General features: G+C 41.4%; 1 protein-coding gene and 1 long non-coding RNA gene across 2 annotated transcripts in view; one reads left to right on the forward strand and one right to left on the reverse strand.

The window, feature by feature from the left end:
* LOC138677333 (glyoxylate reductase/hydroxypyruvate reductase-like) overlaps window positions 1–10,478 on the reverse strand; it is a 137,691-nt gene extending 127,213 nt beyond the window's left edge. The window contains exons 1-3 of the mRNA XM_069767386.1: window positions 10,238–10,478; window positions 5,538–5,668; window positions 4,019–4,091 (exon numbers count right to left, since the gene is read on the reverse strand). Coding sequence (XP_069623487.1) covers window positions 4,019–4,091; window positions 5,538–5,668; window positions 10,238–10,404 — 371 coding nt within the window. The 5' untranslated portion in view covers window positions 10,405–10,478. The remainder of the gene's footprint in view (window positions 1–4,018; window positions 4,092–5,537; window positions 5,669–10,237) is intronic.
* Window positions 10,479–10,663: 185 nt separating this feature from the next.
* Window positions 10,664–19,866, forward strand: part of LOC138677342 (uncharacterized) — a 77,211-nt gene continuing 68,008 nt past the window's right edge. The window contains exon 1 of the long non-coding RNA XR_011320877.1: window positions 10,664–10,690. This is a non-coding gene — a long non-coding RNA (uncharacterized lncRNA). The remainder of the gene's footprint in view (window positions 10,691–19,866) is intronic.

Consider the following 19,866-nt stretch of genomic DNA (forward strand, 5'->3'; position numbering starts at 1 on the left):
GTTATTCAATTGATTGGCTGAAAAAGAGGTAGGATAGGTGTAGCTGGCATCGGTACTACTGCATTACAATTACAATTTGTTTTACACATTTGTGTTTCTTCATTCTTAATGCACTAGAAGGCAGTAGCAAGACAGCACAATATTAGAAACCAAAAAAATTGAAATCAGTGTCAAAGACTATATGCTTGCTTGTCACAAGTGACTGTAATGAATTTTTGAATTTCTTCTGCAATCCTTTTTCTGAACAAGGGAATAATTGTTGGTTTATTTTTTTAATATAAAAGAAAATTATCCAAACTCTAAACATTAACTGCAGCTGTATAGCTCACAAAGTGTGCATGTGTAAACAATTATTTTTTAACATAATTTATTAGTCAAATTTTACAACCAATTTTTCAACTATGTATGGTTAAAGTAAAATTGGCAATGGCAATGGACCGGATAGATAAAAAAATAAAAAAATAAAAACCAACAACATGGCTAAGAATGTGGGAGGCACTAGCAGCAGCAGGGACATGACCACCACCACTGATACCAGCCATCTGGGCAAAGTAATACTACTATCACGATTCCACACCCAGCATGACTTGGATGCCGTTACTGACGGCTCAGCTATCCAATCTGGTACAGGGGCCTGATGAAGCTGTCAGTATTTGCCAGCTCAGTAGCCAGACTGGTGCAAGGGAGTGCTGAGCTGTTTTTACTGACAGCTCAGCCATCCAATGTGAGACTGGAGGGTGCTGGTTGTCTCCAGCTGTTCATTGTCCCAGGTGATTGCCCTGCTACTTAACTGGCCTGTTAGTTCCAGACATCTGCCAGATGTACATTCAGCTTTTGTGTGGTTTGTCTGTCTATGCATTATGCTCTTTTTGCTGATCTTTCGTTTCCTGACCTTGCACCTCGTTCTGACATCCATCTGTTTAACCCATTTGTTCTGATCTACTATTTTCTGGGTATTTTGACTTTGGGCCATTACCTATCTACGTCTTTGTCTCTTCCTTCTGTTTATGATGTACCCACCTGGCTTTTGAGCTCAGACTCCTTGACTATCCCAACTCATATCCTATCTGTGAGAAGTGTCACAACTACCAAAATCAGGTCATAACTGTCCCGCCTTAAATTGAAAATGTGTTAATGGGGAGTAAGCAGAAAGTATAATATATGGCACATCACTCGTCTCAGTCAAGCAGCATGATATTACCTCTAACACTAACACTATCAGTTTAAATCAGTGTTCAGCACAAAATGGTCTGCCTGAGTACAAATGACTAAAAGGGAAAATTATTGGCTGTTTTTTTAATAAAATAAAACAAAACATGACAGTGCACTGTATTATTAAATTGGCTCAATCTGATTGAGAATCTGTGGTCAATCCTCCAAAAGAGAGTGTCACTGGGTTACCACAACAGAGAGAAGCCAGAAGATAGCAGCCTCTGATTGCTCCTAACAGAGAGAAGCCAGAAGACAGCAGCATCTGATTGCTCCTACTCCTGAGCTGAAAAGAACTTTACCTTCTTTTTAAATGGTGTTAATTTTTCTTGGCAGAACAGGAGTTAATCGGCCATGTTAGGAGCTCTGGGAGACTGATCTGTCAGCTGTACTCGGATAGACACTCCTATCCACTATATTTTCTGAGTCCTGATTGAAATCCATGTCAGAGCTAGGTTTTGCTGCATGGCTTGGAGGAGAGGTGTTTATATGAGAAGGAGTTTGAAGGAGTTATCTGTGACTGTTGAGTGGTTTGTAAGTGTGGTAATTGCCTTCCCTCGTCTTACTTTGGTTTTGCCCCCGTTGCATCCCTCTGTTATATGTGAGTGTATATTTGTATGCCTGTTATTTTTAGTTACCCCTTGTTTGTGTAGCCTTGTTTGTCGGATTGGTGTGCTGCACTGCATGACAGTGCCCCTCTTCTCTAGGTGGGGGAAGAGAACAGATGAAGGGCTGATTCTGGAGATAAGGTAAGGGTGGCGGCTCCGGCATATTCACCTTCAGAAGTATCCTGGGGAATAGGGCGAGCTAGGGCGCCCCATAGTGTTAGGGACAGGGAAGGAGCCCCTGGTCCCATGTCACCCAACAACTGAGTTGTGCCAGTGAGTGGACAAACAAAAACACAGAGGTTGTGATAAACTCCAAGCACTGATTAGACATCAGTCAGTATTTGGCCCAGAAGCTGATATTCAACATGCCAAGGCCAATTTCAATTGTAGAAGTCTTGAAAAGTAAGAGTCCACACTGTAGATTTTGAGCCTTTGCATAAATTTGATGCATTTACCAATACAAGTATAAAAATGTACGGAATTCTTATAATTGAACTTCACTAAGCATATGAACACCTTACTAAAAGATAGAAAAACAAAATTTGTGTAAGCCGCAAAAGGATTGGCCACAACGGTGATGTTATGACTGCAATGCAAATTGCTGCTGCAGCCAATCACTGAGATCAGTGGCTTATGCTGTCTACATTTAGTGATTGGCTGTAGACAATACGTAAAACCCAGAGCAGTGGCAGAGAGCTGGCACTGGTCCCGCGGAGGGAGAGGACCATTTTATTTTACTATTTTAATTCAATGCTGGGTATTAAAGGCCTATATATCCTAAAAGTGGAAAATCCTTTGAAAGCTATATTCATACTGCTGTATTAGGTTTAATACCATTACACTTTACTCTGATCTTGCTGTCAAAATTACCACAATGGAAGCTATGGGATTCTCATACAACAAATCTGACAAAGCATTGAAACTTCAGACTGTGTAACTTAAAAATAAAGACTGGACTGCTATTCTGCATGAATATGAAATATGCTGTATTAGATGGTGTTATCTTCAAAGAGACTTCTATAATGCTGTGTTATACAGGTGTCAAAAATGATCCTCAAAGCGTTATTCCAAAATCATAATGATATTTGATATTCATTTTCATGTAATTTTATTCTGGCTTACGGTACCAAAATAAATATTTTTTTATATTTGACCAGATTTGGACATATTACCCGCACCTCCCTCAATGTTGCCCTTCTGTTTATCTTCCTTTGCCAATGAACTGTCCTCCAGTAGTTCCCATGGCAATGGTGGAGCATGCACAGATGCCGTCCTGTGCCTGACTGCATACTTGCTTTCTCAGTCATATTTATATATTTATCTTGTATTACTTTTCTGCTGATGAAATCATTGTATTTATCATTAAATATTTTAGGTTTTTACTGCTTTATTCATTATTTTTGGAGATCTTTACTCCTATGATGCTCCTGTTGTTAGAGTATTGCAGATATAGTTGAGAGGTAAGGTCAGTTACATGTGCACAGGAGAGCAGAGGGTGGGGGCTGCAGCAGTGAGGAAAAGCAGGGTGCCAATGGGAAATGTAGTTTTAGCAAATAACAAGACAGCAGCCCATTGAGCTCTGTGATGATGAATGCACAGAGGGGCAGAAGGAGGAGAAAAATGAAACAGGAACAAGTAGTCATGCTGATAGTGTACTTTGTAAAAAAAAAAATTGTGCGATTTTGGGAATAACATTTTACGGACAAAGATACCAATTTTTTCAATTGAGGCAGATGCTTCCTTATTAGTGATGAGCGAATATACTCGTTGTTCGGGTTTTCTCGAACATGCTCGGGTGGTCTCCGAGTATTTGTGACTGCTCGAAGATTTAGTTTTCCTTGCCACAGCTGCATGATTTGCGGCTATTAGACAGCTTGATTACATGTGGGAATTGCCTCGCAACCAGGCAACCCCCACATGTACTCAGGCTCATGCAGCTGTGTCAACAAAAAGTACATCTCCGAGCAGTCACAAACACTCGGAGACCACCCGAGGGTGCTTGGGAAAACCCAAGCAACGAGTATAAAAGCTCAACACTATTCCTTATCCATTCTATGATATAGTTTCCATAGTTCTGAACATGTTGGACTTAATGCTTCAAATCCATCTCTGAAAACAGTGTCCACTCCTTCTACTAGTAAACGATGACCACTGTGCTAAGATATAATTAGTTTAAATACTTTTAGGTATTAAAATCTTACCGCTTTTTAATTTCCTCTAATGACAAATGGTCATACCCCACAGACATGGTGCTGACAACTTTCAAGCTTGGACCTGTGGAAGTAAATAGTAGATGTCTTGAAAAAATGTCAGATTTATTTTTTAATAAGAAAGATAGCCATAACGTAATTGACTGTTGCCAATCTTTAATGGAAAGGTTTCTATAGCCCTTGATAAGCATCCAAAAATGATCATAAATTATCCATATAGTCTAAAATGATGATGATGACATCGGAGCCACCATATGTGTACTGATTTTGGGTCACTTGTGAAAACAACAATAGTACAGCAGGGCACATTTACTAATACTTTGTTCCTCAGAGCAATATGCCAACACAGAATATATGCCATACAAATTTCCTATAATTAAGTGGTTGAAAACACAGAGGTCTATAAAATTCAACCATGGAAAAGAAAAGGATGTGAATTAAATGAAAGCAGAGGTGCAAATTTTAGAATTTAGTTTGAAAGTAGGGAAAAACCTGCACTGGCACTGTATGGGCACCAGTGGGCTCCTTCAGTATCGGTGTACAGCAGATTTAGTTCAGGCAGTGCTTGCTGTAGGAAAGCGAGAAGTGCCAATCAGGATCAAGGACAGTGCTCAGAATGCACGCAATGATTCTCTCTTCCGAGCTTAATGTCATGTTAGTGTGATCCGATTCTTTTGCATGAGAGAATCGCAGCACAAGTGCCGAGAAGATGGAGAAATGGATTTCTCCATCTTCTCCATTGTCTCTGTGCGCGTACATCGGATGGCACTCTAATTACGCACCCATAGACTTGTGGGAAAAAAATCGCACATCTGCACTGCCCCATAGCATAACATTAGTCCAAGTGCTATCAGATGACACATCAGATTGCATTCCTCCGAGTTATATGCTTGTGTGAAAGAACCCTAAAATGTATACTGCAGGTATGATTTTCATAGGGGCTAAGTCTAATATATTAGTAGTGTAATATGTATTTTGAGAGTGACAGGCTCACTTTACCCCACCACTACCGAATTTTACTCCCTACAATTTCATCTTGTCCTTCTTTACCTATGTAGACCTTTACTTCTTGCTAAAATATTGAGAATGTTTAAAGGTCTCCTTCACTGTCAAAAAATATGGCTCCAAATGCTTGTACATATAAAATGACAAACTAAGCAGGTACTCGACCTTCACCAAGTTTAGCGCCAACTCTCTCGCATTACTACAGTGCGTATCACCACTGCTGTCAATTATAGAGTTTAGAGGCTTGTGCCATCTACATCAGCAGAGATGATGAGCTCAGTGATTGGTTGTAGGGGTGATGTATGCTGTAGTTGTGAAATCACCAGTGACGGAGAGCTGGTGTTGGATCCGGGGAATGTGAGTAACTACTGTGTTTGTTATTTTACATGTATAAAAGCGTTTGGGGCCAAGTGTTTTGAAAGTGGAAAACTGATGACAAAAAATGGTGATAGACTCCAACTCCTCTCTGCGTCCCGAAGAAAAATGCTTACATTGGAAATCGTACCTGCAGCATCTAGCAACTCCTTGTCAATCTTTTCGGTCAAAAGACAGTACAATCCCTGAATTCCGACAACTTTCTTGAGAAGTTCAGAACGAGGGACAGGATCATCAGAGTCCCACTGCTCAATATCACAGCTGCCAAAATTAAAGATACAGTAATACATTAATAAAAATCAATTCTTCATAATAAACCTAGCTCTCCTTAGAACCCAATAGTGATTTAACTTAGGTTCAGAACAACCATGGAGTTTTAGGAATTATGTAGGCTAAAATGGAACCTGTAACAAAGACATTTTTCACTATGCAGACTAAGTAAAAATTTTAACGATATCAAAATTTCCGTTTTAATTTATACTATTACATGGGAGACTATTGTGAGAACTAATTAAAAAAATGACAACATTTGCATTAGAAATCTCAATTTAATCACGTGCTTTATTATGGCATCTTATATTTAATTCCAATTATGTTAAAGGTTTGTGAAAAACTTTCCTGATCTCACAGAATAGAATCTTATCCCATCATTTGCCCCAAGGGTCTGATTCATTATGGTATTTGCTCCTATGTTTTGCCTATTTTTTCTGTTTCAAGCCTTTTTTCGCTTTTTGCTAAATTCTTCTTTGAAGATGTTCATATTTGGAAGTCTGTTTTCTACTTGTTTATCTTTTTTGTTCTCTGATTGCCATTGAGCACTTGATTTTTGTAATCCTGATTTTTTTTTTTTTGGGAACCAATTCATTATTTGTGTCTTTTTAAAAATGTTAAAAATTATTGCACAAATTAACTCCAGTTGCCCATGGCTGGATTGATTTTTTCTCTAAGCCAGAAATTTTTGTACAAATATTTGAGTTGCATGTGACACCTTTTTGGTTTATCTGACTTTGTGCTAAAAAAAAAAGCTCAAAAAAAGTAAAAGACAAAAATAAAGAAAATTTTTTATTTTTACGCAAAAAAATCTTAAACCTGTGCGCCATTCTGAGAAATTTGGCTCTAACAGCAGCAACTAATATCAAAAGACTAAAAAAAATTGACTTAAAAAAAATTGCAAATGATGTATTGGGCCCTAAATGTACAGATTATGAACATACCATTCCCCGAGTACAGTCTAGGTAAGTCAGACAGATAGTAAACTCAGAATCAATAATTAACTGTGTTTTCACTTTAATACAGTCCTGAAGATAAGCCTGTTTCCTCATGTAGCAACACATTAACAAAATATGCCTAACATTGGACTTTATACATGGCTGCTACCCATCTCAAAGTGCAGAAGAACAAATTATTGTCTGCACACTTATTAGGCAATTTGTAATTTTGATGATTAATTTTATTATTGAACAACTACATTGCTGTTGGTCAATCCACAAGGTTAATACACCTGAAACCTGAATATTTAAGAAGGTGAAAATCAGGTTTTGTTTATTTGAGGAGAATATCCATGTGTGCATCATTTTTGGGCAACTATTAGTGTGCAGAATTATTATGCAACTAAATGAAAAATGAAAATTTTCCCATTTCAGTTGTTTATTTTCATCTGTTAAAGCGAGAATAATAACCAAACAAATTTCAAAAAACCTTTATTACAGGGGTCCATACAACATTTTGGTGGGGGTCCAGGTCTAAATTTTGCATCAAGACCCATAGGAATCTAGTTAAACCAGTGCTAATTATGTTCTTAATAGATTTGGAGTAGTACATTTGCCAGAGTGTGTATAGCGCTTCCTGTTAAGAAAAACAGAGGTGGGTGCTATCGAAATAAAGAATAGTCACAATTTTTTAAAACAAGTATAGCTTGTGCAAAAATGTATGCCTTTCTAAAGCCAGAAAACTGGGACTGTCACAAGTATTACTTAACTCTCGCTGATCCTAAATTACATCTTGTATAATAATGCATAGCTCTAATCATAGTTCAGCAAGCTTCAGAGCATTATAGGAGCTCAGCCCACAACTTCCAGAATTATGAATGCAGCTCTGAGTTAGTACAAGATAATTACCGCATTTTCTGGCATATGAGTTTGTGATATACTCGCCGTATAAGACTACCCCTCTTCCAGTGTTTGCTGTGCTATAATGTGCATGACAGCGTGGCAAACACCGCTTCTGATCGGCGGGAACATCATCTCAGCCGGTCAGAGAGCTGTGGTTCCCATGCTGTCAAAAGACAGTGTGAGCCCACAGCTGTGATCGGAGGTGTAAACTTTACCTCTGGTCACTGGTGTCAGCTGATGGGACAACCGCTCCCATCATCCGACACCTACAGCCGCTAATTAGAGTGAGAGCAGGAGCAGGGGATGGGAGTATTCATCTGCCGCTCCTGCGATGTAAATGCGATAGTTAAAAAAAACCCGGCGTGGGTTCCCCCCTATTTTGATAACCAGCTAGACAAACCTCACAGGTGGGGGCTGCAACCTTCAGCTGTCAGCTTCAGCAATGCTAGTTATCAAGAATAGAGGGGTCCCCATGCTGTTTTTTAAATTTTTTAACTAATTTTAAAAAAAAGCAGGATTGGGATCCCCCCATTTTTGACAACCAGCCTTGCTAAAGCTGACAGCTGGGGGCTGGTATTGTCAGGCTGGTAAGGGGCTACAAATATTGACACCCCTAGCCTAAAAATAGCAGCCCGCAGCTACCCAGAAAAGGCACATTTATTAGATGCACCAATTCTGGTGCTTTGCCCAGCTCTTCCCACTTGCCCTGTAGCGGTGGCAAGTGGGGTTCATATTTGTGGGGTTGATGTCACCTTTGCATTGTCAGGTAACATCAAGGCCATGGCTTAGTAATGGAGAATCATCTATAAAACACCTATCCATTACTAATCCTATAGTTGTATGGTAAATAAAGACACAGCCAGAAAAAAGTATTTTATTAGAAATAAAACAAAGCACAGTTTTCCATTTTTGTTTAACGGGAATCTGTCACCTACTTTTGGCCCTACAAGCTTCGGCCACCGCCATCAGGAGCTTATCTACAGCATTCTGTAATGCTGTAGATAGTCCCCCAATGTAACCTGAAAAATAACAATACAAGTTAGATTATACTCACCTGGGGGCGGTGTGGCAGGTCCGGGTCCGGCGCCTCCCATATTCATACAATGTCGTCATCCTCCTTGCTTCTGTTGTGGCTCCTGCGCAGACGTACCGATTTGCCCTGTTGAGAGCAACGTAAAGTACTGCAGTGCACAGGCACCGGACCTTTCCCGGCGCCTGCGCACTGCAGTACTTTGCTCTGCCCTCAACAGGGCAGAGAATTACGCCTGCGCAGGAGCCAACACAGCAGCAAGGAAAGGACAACATTGTATGAAGATGGGAGGCGCCGGACCTGGACCTGCGACGCCCATCGGACCGGACCGCACCGGACCGCCCCCCCAGGTGAGTATAATCTAACTTGTTTATCTTATCTTTCAGGTTACATTGGTGGCTTATCTACAGCATTGCAGAATGCTGTAAATAAGCCCCTAATGGGGGTGAACGAAGCTTATAGGGCCAAAATTAGGTGACAGATTCCCTTTAAACACCTAATTCCAGCAAAGCCCTCATTCTCCTGTAATAAAAGTAAAATAAAAAAACAACAATAAACCATACCTGTCTGTCGTTTTGTCCCACGCCATAATCCATGTCTGGGGGATAAACAGTTTTGAACCTGGACGGTGCCAAGATGCGACCGTCCACGGTGAAAACTACTGGTGAATTCTGCTGCTGCGAGCACAGGTTCAGAGAATGGTGGTGATGTCATTGAGGTTACCTCTGATCAGTGAGGCTCCGTTCCCAGCCGGGCTGAACTGCCATGACCTCGGTGAGATCCCCGCTAGCACCATGAGAGTTTTTCTCACAGTGCTAGTGGGGATTTCACCGAGGTCACCGCAGTTCAGCCCTGCTGGGAACGCAGCCTCAGTGACGTCACTGCTAGTCACTGATCGCTAGTCTTTTGACAGGGTGGGAACCACGGCTCTGACCGATGAAGATGATTTCCCCGCCGATCAGAAGTGGCATTTGCTGCACTGTCATGCACACGACAGCGCAACAAACACCCGGAGTTCGGGCAGCCAAACCTAGACTGTACGGAACTTTACTGACTGTTCGGGTTCACCCATCTCTACTCCTGAGGACTGCAGTGAAGAGGCACAGGCTGCTCTCTCTCTTTTTTCCATACCCCGGGTGTCCCGGACACCTGCAGCTTGCTTCATTAAAGACGACACCTTGCGTATAATACGACGCCCGACTTTTGAGAAGATTTTCGGGGATTAAAAAGTCATCTTATACGTTGGAAAATACGGTAGTAGAATACTATTATTAAGGTACACAGATTTTTTACTTGAATTACATATTTATACTTATAAAATTGTGTTTGAAGGACGATTTATGCTTTTTATGCCTGCAAGCACATTTTTCAATCATGGTTTGCCTTGTCTTTCTGTATAAAAGCTATAGATAGCAGATATAACTTGGGAGACGGTTGTTATTATTGGGATTAGAAGATTGGCCAGAAAATGATACATGAACTATCTATATTTTTCCAGTGCATCTTCATAAATAACCTATTAACACAAGAAGAAGGTGTTGCGAGTGAGTCTGCTCATAGGATTGATATGAAACTCAGGATCACCAACTTATATTTGGCACAATTCCTATTTCAAACTAAGCCTGTGTAATGGAACACAAATAAATATGTTTTCAGCACTGTCATGAATATGTTTATATTATTGCTCACCATCCTGATTGCCGTAGAATCTTTATACCATCTGGTGGAATCCTTCTGGTTACATAAACCTTTGGTAAGGGTCTTCCTGATGCCTTCATTGCTTGTGACCTGCAGCAGGTGTGGAGAACTGCAGCTGTTGTCCTGAGCAGAACTTTCAAATGACTAGAAATCCACATAACAAGTTGGATGATATTAACACAATTTCTGGAGGACTTTGGATCTCACTTGTGCCAGATGACCAGGTTTGGGGACTTGAGTAAACAGTGAGGGTGGGCGGAAAGCAAATTTAGTAGCCAATGAGTATTTTACATGTGTAATTTACACTCCTGACCTTTTTCTGTACTGGTAGATGATTAATCAGTTATTCTACACAAGCCTGTTACAGTCTTATTTTTTTCCATTTAGCTTAAAATGTGTAGTTTGACATATGGCATGGGCAAAGCAGCTGTATGCATTACACAGGTAAGCATTTCAAATGCAATATTTCCCACAATGTGTGACAACAGTGGGTCTTTCCGGGCTTACCCTGGAGGTGCATAACAAAGTAGCTACCTGGTGTTTACTAGAGTCTCTGATGGTGAGGTTAGGCTAGGCCGATAGGATAGCCACCAGGTGCCATTCCAGGGTAGTGCTCAGGCCTGCAGCAGCTGACCAACGGGTCAAGGCAGGAATATGAGACACCGAGGGCATAGACAGAGATGAGCTCAGGAAGTTCAAGGTCAGGAAAGGCAGCCAAAGTTCAGAAGGCGTAGCCGGAGTCTGGAGTGAAGAGATTATACAAAATGAAAGAACAAGCCGGATCGGTAACAGGAAAGTCCGAACAATACAACACCTTGACAGAGCGCTAGAGCAAACTGCAACTAGGTGCTTAGCTCAGGCAAGGTGTGGAGGGAGATGCTACCTAATATATCCACTGCAGGCAGGGGATAGGCCAAGAAAGCAGAACTCTGCAGGACACAGCGATTAAAAATTCCTGCAGATTCTGGCCGCTGCTCCCTATAGGTGAGTGAAGACTCTCAGTAACAGGAGGGAATAGTAGTAGTGCTCTGTCTGTAAGAGGCAGCCCAGCGTGATGGTTAGACACTAGGAGGAACAGAGCGGTGCACGTGGTGAGTAGGGCAGCGCTTATAAACTGTTCGATCCACCGGCATGGCACAATGTTAAAAAATTACAACATCTATTCTGTATTAATAGTCCTATATATGTTAGGGTTACTTGCATCATTAGATGCTCAACCTGGAAGTAAATCAAGCCATGTGAAAATGTATTATAAACAGTATTGTCTCACATCTCACATCCTGAAATCACCACATATTCAACACTTCTCACATGATTTGGGATATCATGCATTAAGTAACCCTCAAAATCTATCTGTAAAGAGGTTGCCCAATTAGAATATGCTATCACCTATCCACATTAATTAATCCATTGATCACTGCAAGTCTGACCGCTGGGATTTGCACTGATCAGCAGAATGAGACCCTTTATTCCTTGTAGATTGGAGCAGCAGTGCACGTGCTCAGTGACTTCTCCATTCACTCCCTGCACTCAGCTTTCTTTGGCAGGCAGCACCATAAAGAATGAATGTAGTGGTAGTCAGGCAATACCTTTCTCAAGGGAAAAAAATACCTTGTCAGAGATAAAAAATGTGCTGATCGGTCCGTGTTTCAGCTATCAGACCCCACCAATCAATAAGATAAAACCTGTCTTGTGAATACAGTGGGGAAATAAGTATTTGATCCCTTGCTGATTTTTTTTTTGAAGTTTGCCCACTGACAAAGACATGAACAGTCTATAATTTTAAGGGTAGTTTAATTTTAACATTGAGAGATAGAATATCAAAAATAAAATCCAGAAAATCATATTGTATAAATTATATAAATTTATTTGCATTTTGCAGTGAGAAATGTATTTGATCCCCTACCAATCATTAAGAGTTTTGGCTCCTACAGATCAGTTAGGCCTCTTTCACACTTCAGTTATTTGGCGTCAGTCTAAAACCGCCATTTTCCTCAAATAACGGATCCGTCATTTTTTTTGACGGATCCGTTATTTTCCCATAGACTTGCATTAGTGACGGATTGTGACGGATGGTCGTCCGTTCCATCCGCCATGCGACGGATCCGTCGACATTTGGCGGACGTTTTCTGAAAATAGACGGACATTGGAACGTTTTTTGTCAACGCCGAAATGGTGGATCGCGACGGATCCGTCACGTCCGCCATTCCATAGAATGGGCGCCTATGGGCGACGGATCCGCCGCAACCGTTTTTTCGGCGGATCCGTCGCCCCAATCCGTTTTTTCAATTGCGCATGCTCCAAAAAGTAGATACTTCTCCCAGACAACCCCCAAGTAACGGATCCGTCAAAAAAACGGATCCGTTAGAACCGTTTTCGCAACAATTGTGACGGATCCGTCAATCCGTCACTATGTCGGTAGTGACTGACGCCAAAAGACTGAAGTGTGAAAGAGGCCTTAGATGCTCCTAATCAACTACCTGCATTAAAGACAGCTGTCGTATATAGTCACCTTTATAAAAGACTCCTGTGCACAGACTCAATTAATCAGTCAGACTCTAACCTCTACAACTTGGGCAAGACCAAAAAGCTTTATAAGGATGTCCGGGACAAAATCTTAGGCCTGCACAAAGCTGGAATGGGCTACAAAACCATAAGTAAGACGCTGGGTGAGAAGGAGACAACTGTTGGTGCAATAGTGAGAAAATGGAATAAATACAAAATGACTGTCAATCGACATCGATCTGGGTCACCATGCAAAATCTCACCTCGTGGGGTATCCTTAACCCCTTTACCCCCAAGGGTGGTTTGCACGTCAATGACCAGGCCAATTTTTACAATTCTGACCACTGTCCCTTTATGAGGTTATAACTCTGGAACGCTTCAACGGATCCTAGTGATTCTGACATTGTTTTCTCGTGACATATTGTACTTCATGATAGTGGTAAAATTTATTTAATATTACCTGCGTTTATTTGTGAAAAAAACGGAAATTTGGCGAAAATTAAATTAAATTAAATCACAGAGATATGTCACAAAAAATAGTTAATAAGTAACATATCCCACATGTCTACTTTACATCAGCACAATTTTTGAACCCAAATTTTTTTTTTGTTAGGGAGTTATAAGGGTTAAAAGTTGACCAGCGATTTCTCATTTTTATAACACCATTTTTTTTAGGGACCACATCTCATTTGAAGTCATTTTGAGGGGTCTATATGATAGAAAATACCCAAGTGTGACACCATTCTAAAAACTGCACCCCTCAAGGTGCTCAAAACCACATTCAAGAAGTTTATTAACCCTTTAGGTGTTTCACAGTAATTTTTGGAATGTTTAAATAAAAATGAACATTTAACTTTTTTTCACAAAAAATTTACTTCAGCTCCAATTTGTTTTATTTTACCAAGGGTAACAGGAGAAAATGGACCCCAAAAGTTGTTGTACAATTTGTCCTGAGTTTGCTGATACCCCATATGTGGGAGTAAACCACTGTTTGGGCGCATGACAGAGCTCGGAAGCGAAGGAGGGCAATTTGACCTTTCAATGCAAAATTGACAGGAATTGAGATGGGACGCCATGTTGCGTTTGAAGAGCCCCTGATTGTAATGACCTGGTGGTCAGGACAATAATGGACCAGGTGGTTAAGAGCACACGGAATGACCTGATAGTTACTGATAATAAAGGACGAGCTCTGGGACGTGGGAACTCTGCTGACCGCAATCCCTAATCCTATCACACACACTAGAAATAGCCGTGGATTGCTCCTAACGCTCCCTATGCAACTCGGCACAGCCTAAGGAACTAGCTAGCCCTGAAGATAGAAAAATAAAGCCTACCTTGCCTCAGAGAAATTCCCCAAAGGAAAAGGCAGCCCCCCACATATATTGACTGTGAGTAAAGATGAAAATACAAACACAGAGATGAAATAGATTTAGCAAAGTGAGGCCCGACTTACTGAACAGACTGAGGATAGGAAAGGTTGCTTTGCGGTCAGCACAAAAACCTACAAAAAGACCACACAGAGGGTGCAAAAAGACCCTCCGCACCGATTCACGGTGCGGAGGCGCTCCCTCTGCGTCCCAGAGCTTCCAGCAAGCAAGACAACAATAAAAATAGCAAGCTGGACAGAAAAATAGCAAACCAAAGAAAATACAAGCAGGAACTTAGCTTCTGCTGGGAAGACAGGTCACAAGAACGATCCAGGAGTGAACTAGACCAATACTGGAACATTGACAGGTGGCATGGAGCAAAGATCTAAGTGGAGTTAAATAGAGCAGCCAGCTAACGAATTAACCTCGTCACCTGTGGAAGGAAACTCAGAAACACCCACCAGAGGAAGTCCATGGACAGAACCAGCCGAAGTACCATTCATGACCACAGGAGGGAGCCCGACAACAGAATTCACAACACCTGATGTGCCTAAACAGTGGAAACCCCCACAAGTGACACCATTTTGGAAAGTAGACCCCCTAAGGAACTTATCTAGAGGTGTGGTGAGCACTTTGACCCACCAAGTGCTTCACAGAAGTTCATAATGCAGAACTGTAAAAATAAAAAATCATATTTTTTCACAAAAATTATATTTTTGCCCCCAATTTTTTATTTTCCCAAAGGTAAGAGAAGAAATTGGACCCCAAAAGTTGTTGTACAATTTGTCCTGAGCACGCTGATACCCCATATGTGGGGGTAAACCACTGTTTGGGCACATGGTAGAGCTCGGAAGGAAAGGAGCGCCGTTTGACTTTTCAATGCAAAATTGACAGGAATTAAGATGGGACGCCATGTTGCATTTGGAGAGCCACTGATGTGCCTAAACATTGAAACCCCCACAAGTGACACCATTTTGGAAAGTAGACCCCCTAAGGAACTTATCTGGATGTGTGGTGAGCACTTTGACCCACCAAGGGCTTCACAGAAGTTTATAATGCAGAGCCATAAAAATAAAACAAAATATTTTTCCCACAAATTATTTTTTAGCCCCCAGTTTTGTATTTTCCCTAGGGTAACAGGAGAAATTGGACCCCAAAAGTTGTTGTCCAATTTGTCCTGAGTATGCTGATACCCCATATGTGGGGTGGAACCACCATTTGGGCGCATGGGAGAACTCGGAAGGGAAGGAGCGCCATTTGGAATGCAGACTTAGATGGAATGGTCTGCAGGCGTCACATTGCGTTTGCAGAGCCCCTAATGTACCTAAACAGTAGAAACCCCCCACAAGTGACACCATTTTGGAAAGTAGACCCCCTAAGGAACTCATCTAGATGTGTTGTGAGAGCTTTGAACCACCAAGTATTTCACTACAGTTTATAACGCAGAGCCGTGCAAATAAAAAATATCTTTTTTCCACAAAAATTATATTTTAGCCCCCAGTTTTGTATTTTTCTAAGGGTAACAGGAGAAATTGGACCCTAAATGTTGTTGTCCAATTTGTCCTGAGTACGCTGATACCCGATATGTGGGGGGGAACCACCGTTTGGGTGCATGGGAGGGCTCGGAAGGGAAGGAGCATCATTTGGAATGCAGACTTAGATGGATTGGTCTGCAGGCGTCACATTGCGTTTGCAGAGCCCCTAATGTACCTAAACAGTAGAAACCCCCCACAAGTGACCCCATATTGGAAACTAGACCCCTCAAGGAACTTATCTAGATGTGTTGTGAGAACTTTGAACCCCCAAGTGTTTCACTACAGTTTATAACGCAGAGCCGTGAAAATAAAAAATCCTTTTTTTTCCCACAAAAATTATTTTTTAGCCCCCAGTTTTGTATTTTCCCAAGGGTAACAGGAGAAATTGGACCAAAAAAATTTGATGTCCAATTTGTCCTGAGTACGCTGATACCCGATATGTTGGGGTAAACCCCTGTTTGGGCACACGGGAGAGCTCGGAAGGGAAGGAGCACTGTTTTACTTTTTCAACGCAGAATTGGCTGGAATTGAGATCGGACGCCATGTCGCGTTTGGAGAGCCCCTGATATGCCTAAACAGTGGAAACCCCCAATTATAACTGAAACCCTAATCCAAACACACCCCTAACCCTAATCCCAACAGTAACCCTAACCACACCCCTAACCCTGACACACCCCTAACCCTAATCCCAACCCTATTCCCAACCGTAAATGTAATCCAAACCCTAACTTTAGCCCCAACCCTAACCCTAACTTTATCCCCAACCCTAATTGTAGCCTTAACCCTAACCCTAGCCCTAACCCTAGCCCTAACCCTAACCCTAGCCCTAGCCTTAACCCTAGCCCTAACCCTAGCCCTAACCCTAGCCCTAACCCTAACCCTAACCCTAGCCCTAACCCTAGCCCTAATGGGAAAATGGAAATAAATACATTTTTTTATTTTTCCCTAACTAAGGGGGTGATGAAGGTGGGTTTGATTTACTTTTATAGCAGGTTTTTTAGCGGATTTTTATGATTAGCAGCCGTCACACACTGAAAGACGCTTTTTATTGCAAAAAATATTTTTTGTGTTACCACATTTTGAGAGCTATAATTTTTCCATGTTTGAGTCCACAGAGTCATGTGAGGTCTTGTTTTTTACGGGACGCATTGACGTTTTTATTGGTAACATTTTCGGGCACGTGACATTTTTGATCGCTTTTTATTCCGATTTTTATGAGGCAGAATGACCAAAAACCAGCTATTTATGAATTTCTTTTGGGGGAGGCGTTTATACCGTTCCGCGTTTGGTAAAATAGATAAAGCAGTTTTATTCTTCGGCTCAGTACGATTACAGCGATACCTCATTTATATTATTTTTTTATGTTTTGGCGCTTTTATACGATAAAAACTATTTTATAGAAAAAATAATTATTTTGGCATCGCTTTATTCTGAGGACTATAACTTTTTAATTTTTTGGTGATCATGCTGTATGGCGGCTCGTTATTTGCGGGACAAGATGACGTTTTCAGCGGTACCATGGTTATTTATATCTGTCTTTTTTATTGCGTGTTATTCCACTTTTTGTTCGGCGGTATGATAATAAAGCGTTGTTTTTTGCCTCGTTTTTTTTTTTTCTTACGGTATTTACTGAAGGGGTTAACTAGTGGGCCAGTTTTTTAGGTTGGGTCGTTACGGACGTGACGATACTAAATATGTGTACTTTTATTGTTTTTTTTTATTATTTAGATAAAGAAATGTATTTATGGGAATAATATTTTTTTTTTTTCCATTATTTATGAATTTTTATTTTTTTTTACACATTTGGAAATTTTTTTTTTTACTTTTTTACTTTGTCTCAGGGGGGACATCACAGATCGGTGATCTGACAGTTTGCACAGCACTTTGTCAGATCACCAATCTGACTTAGAGCACTGCAGGCTTCACAGAGCCTGCTCTGAGCAGGCTCTGTGAAGCCACCTCCCTCCCTGCAGGACCCGGATGCCGTGGCCATCTTGGATCCGGGGCCTGCAGCGAGGAAGGAGGTAGGAGACCCTCGCAGCAACGCGATCACATCGCGTTGCTGCGGGGGTCTCAGGGAAGCCCGCAGGGAGCCCCCTCCCTGCGTGACGCTTCCCTGCACCGCCGGCACATCGCGATCATGTTTGATCGCGGTGTGCCGGGGGATAATGTGCCGGGGGCGGTCCGTGACCGCTCCTGGCACATTGTGCCGGATGTCAGCTGCGATAGGCAGCTGACACCCGGCCGCTATCACGGGGGGAGCGCGGCCGATCGCTATGACGTACTAACCCGTCGAGGGTCAGATAGGCCCAGGCCACCTCGACGGGATAGTACATCTAAGGTCAGAGAGGGGTTAATCATGAGGAAGGTGAGAGATCAGCCTAAAGTTACACGGGGGGAACTTGTTAATGATCTCAAGGCAGCTGGGACCACAGTCACCAAACAACCATTGGTAACACATTACGCCGTAAAGGTTTAAAATCTTGCAATGCCCGCAAGGTCCCCCTGCTCAAGAAGGCACATGTGCAGGCCCATCTGAAGTTTACAAATGAACACCTGGATGATTCTGTGAGTGATTCGGAGAAGGTGCTGTGGTCAGATGAGACAAAAATTGAGGTCTTTGGCATTAACTCAACTCGCTGTGTTTGGAGGAAGAGAAATGCTGCCTATAAACCAAAAGAGCACCGTCCCCACTGTCAAGCATGGAGGTGGAAACATTATGTTTTGAAGGTGTTTCTCTGCTAAGGGCACAGGACACTTCACTGCATCAATGGGAGAATGGATGTACCGTAAAATCCTGAGTGACAACCTCATTTAACTCTGCAAAGACATTAAAAATGGGTCATGGCTGGGTCTGCAGCCAAGGCAACAAAGGAGTTGCTCAAAAAGAAGCACATTAAGGTCATGGAGTGGCCTAGCCAGTCTCCAGACCTTAATGCCATAGAAAATGTATGGGGGAGTTGAAGATCCGAGTTGCCAAGCGACAGCCTCAAAATCTTAATGATTTAGAGATGATCTGCAAAGAGGAGTGGACCAAAATTCCTGTGTGCAAACCTCATCATCAACTACAAAAATGTCTGACTCTGTGCTTGCCAACAAGGGTTTTGCCACCAAGTATTAAGTCTTGTTTGCTAGAGGGATCAAATACTTATGTCTCACTGCAAAATGCAAATAAATTTATATAATTTATACAATGTAATTTTCTGGATTTTATTTTTGATATTCTATCTCTCAATGTTAAAATTAACCTACCCTTACAATTATAGACTGTTCATGTCTTTGTCATGGGCACCTCCATAGCATGTACTTTTGCCAACCTTTTTCTAGCTGTTTTTGAAGAAAAATACATATATGCCTTGGATAACCCTTTTCTGAAACACATCAGACTTTACATTAGGTATGTGGATGACATCTTAATGGTGTGGGATTGATGTCAGACTCAGAACGTGTTCCAGGAGTTTGTGATGCACCTGAATCAGTCAAACATCATGAACATGAAGTTCACTTCCAAGTTTGGTGGTTCATGTCTGGATGTCAATCTGTTGGTTGAAGAAGGTGTTTTAAGGCATGCGCCAATAATTGGCTGACGCTGCTGATGAATGGATCCCTCCTATTGGTCAGTCATTTGTACATATACGGATATGAGCACAACGTTAGGCCACGTCTCCTGAAGAACGGAAGGCCGGGGTCCAGGTTTCCATCTTCAATTTAAGTTGTAGCCCGACACATGTTACATATGCACACTCTCTTTGCTTAATATTGCACATGTGATAGAAATATTTATATCATGTAGATCTCACTTGCATGTATATTCCTTTAAATCACATATACTTACACAAAGCAAATATATATATCTATCTACTCAGCTACTTTATAATCAATTGCTTAAAATGGCTGACATAAACTAATATAAGCCAGACAGACTGTTCGGTGTTTTCCACCCAAAAAGCAGAAGAACTCCAGATGTATTAAGTGCTGATGAGTTGTTTTAACTGAGTCCTGGTCAGATGCCTCAACTTTGCCCTACATACTGAGAGCTACATTTTAGTTGCATAATCAGCAGTCATATGCGCATTAATCACAATATTCCATATATATCCGATAACCAATAACTGAATTGTATGTTAATTAACTAACCGCCCCAACCACACCTTTCTATATGCTATTATAAATACTATGTATCAGGAAATAAATGTCCAGTCTTTGATTGAAT

This window comes from Ranitomeya imitator, chromosome 1 (assembly GCF_032444005.1).
Source record: "Ranitomeya imitator isolate aRanImi1 chromosome 1, aRanImi1.pri, whole genome shotgun sequence".
NCBI lineage: Eukaryota > Metazoa > Chordata > Amphibia > Anura > Dendrobatidae > Ranitomeya > Ranitomeya imitator.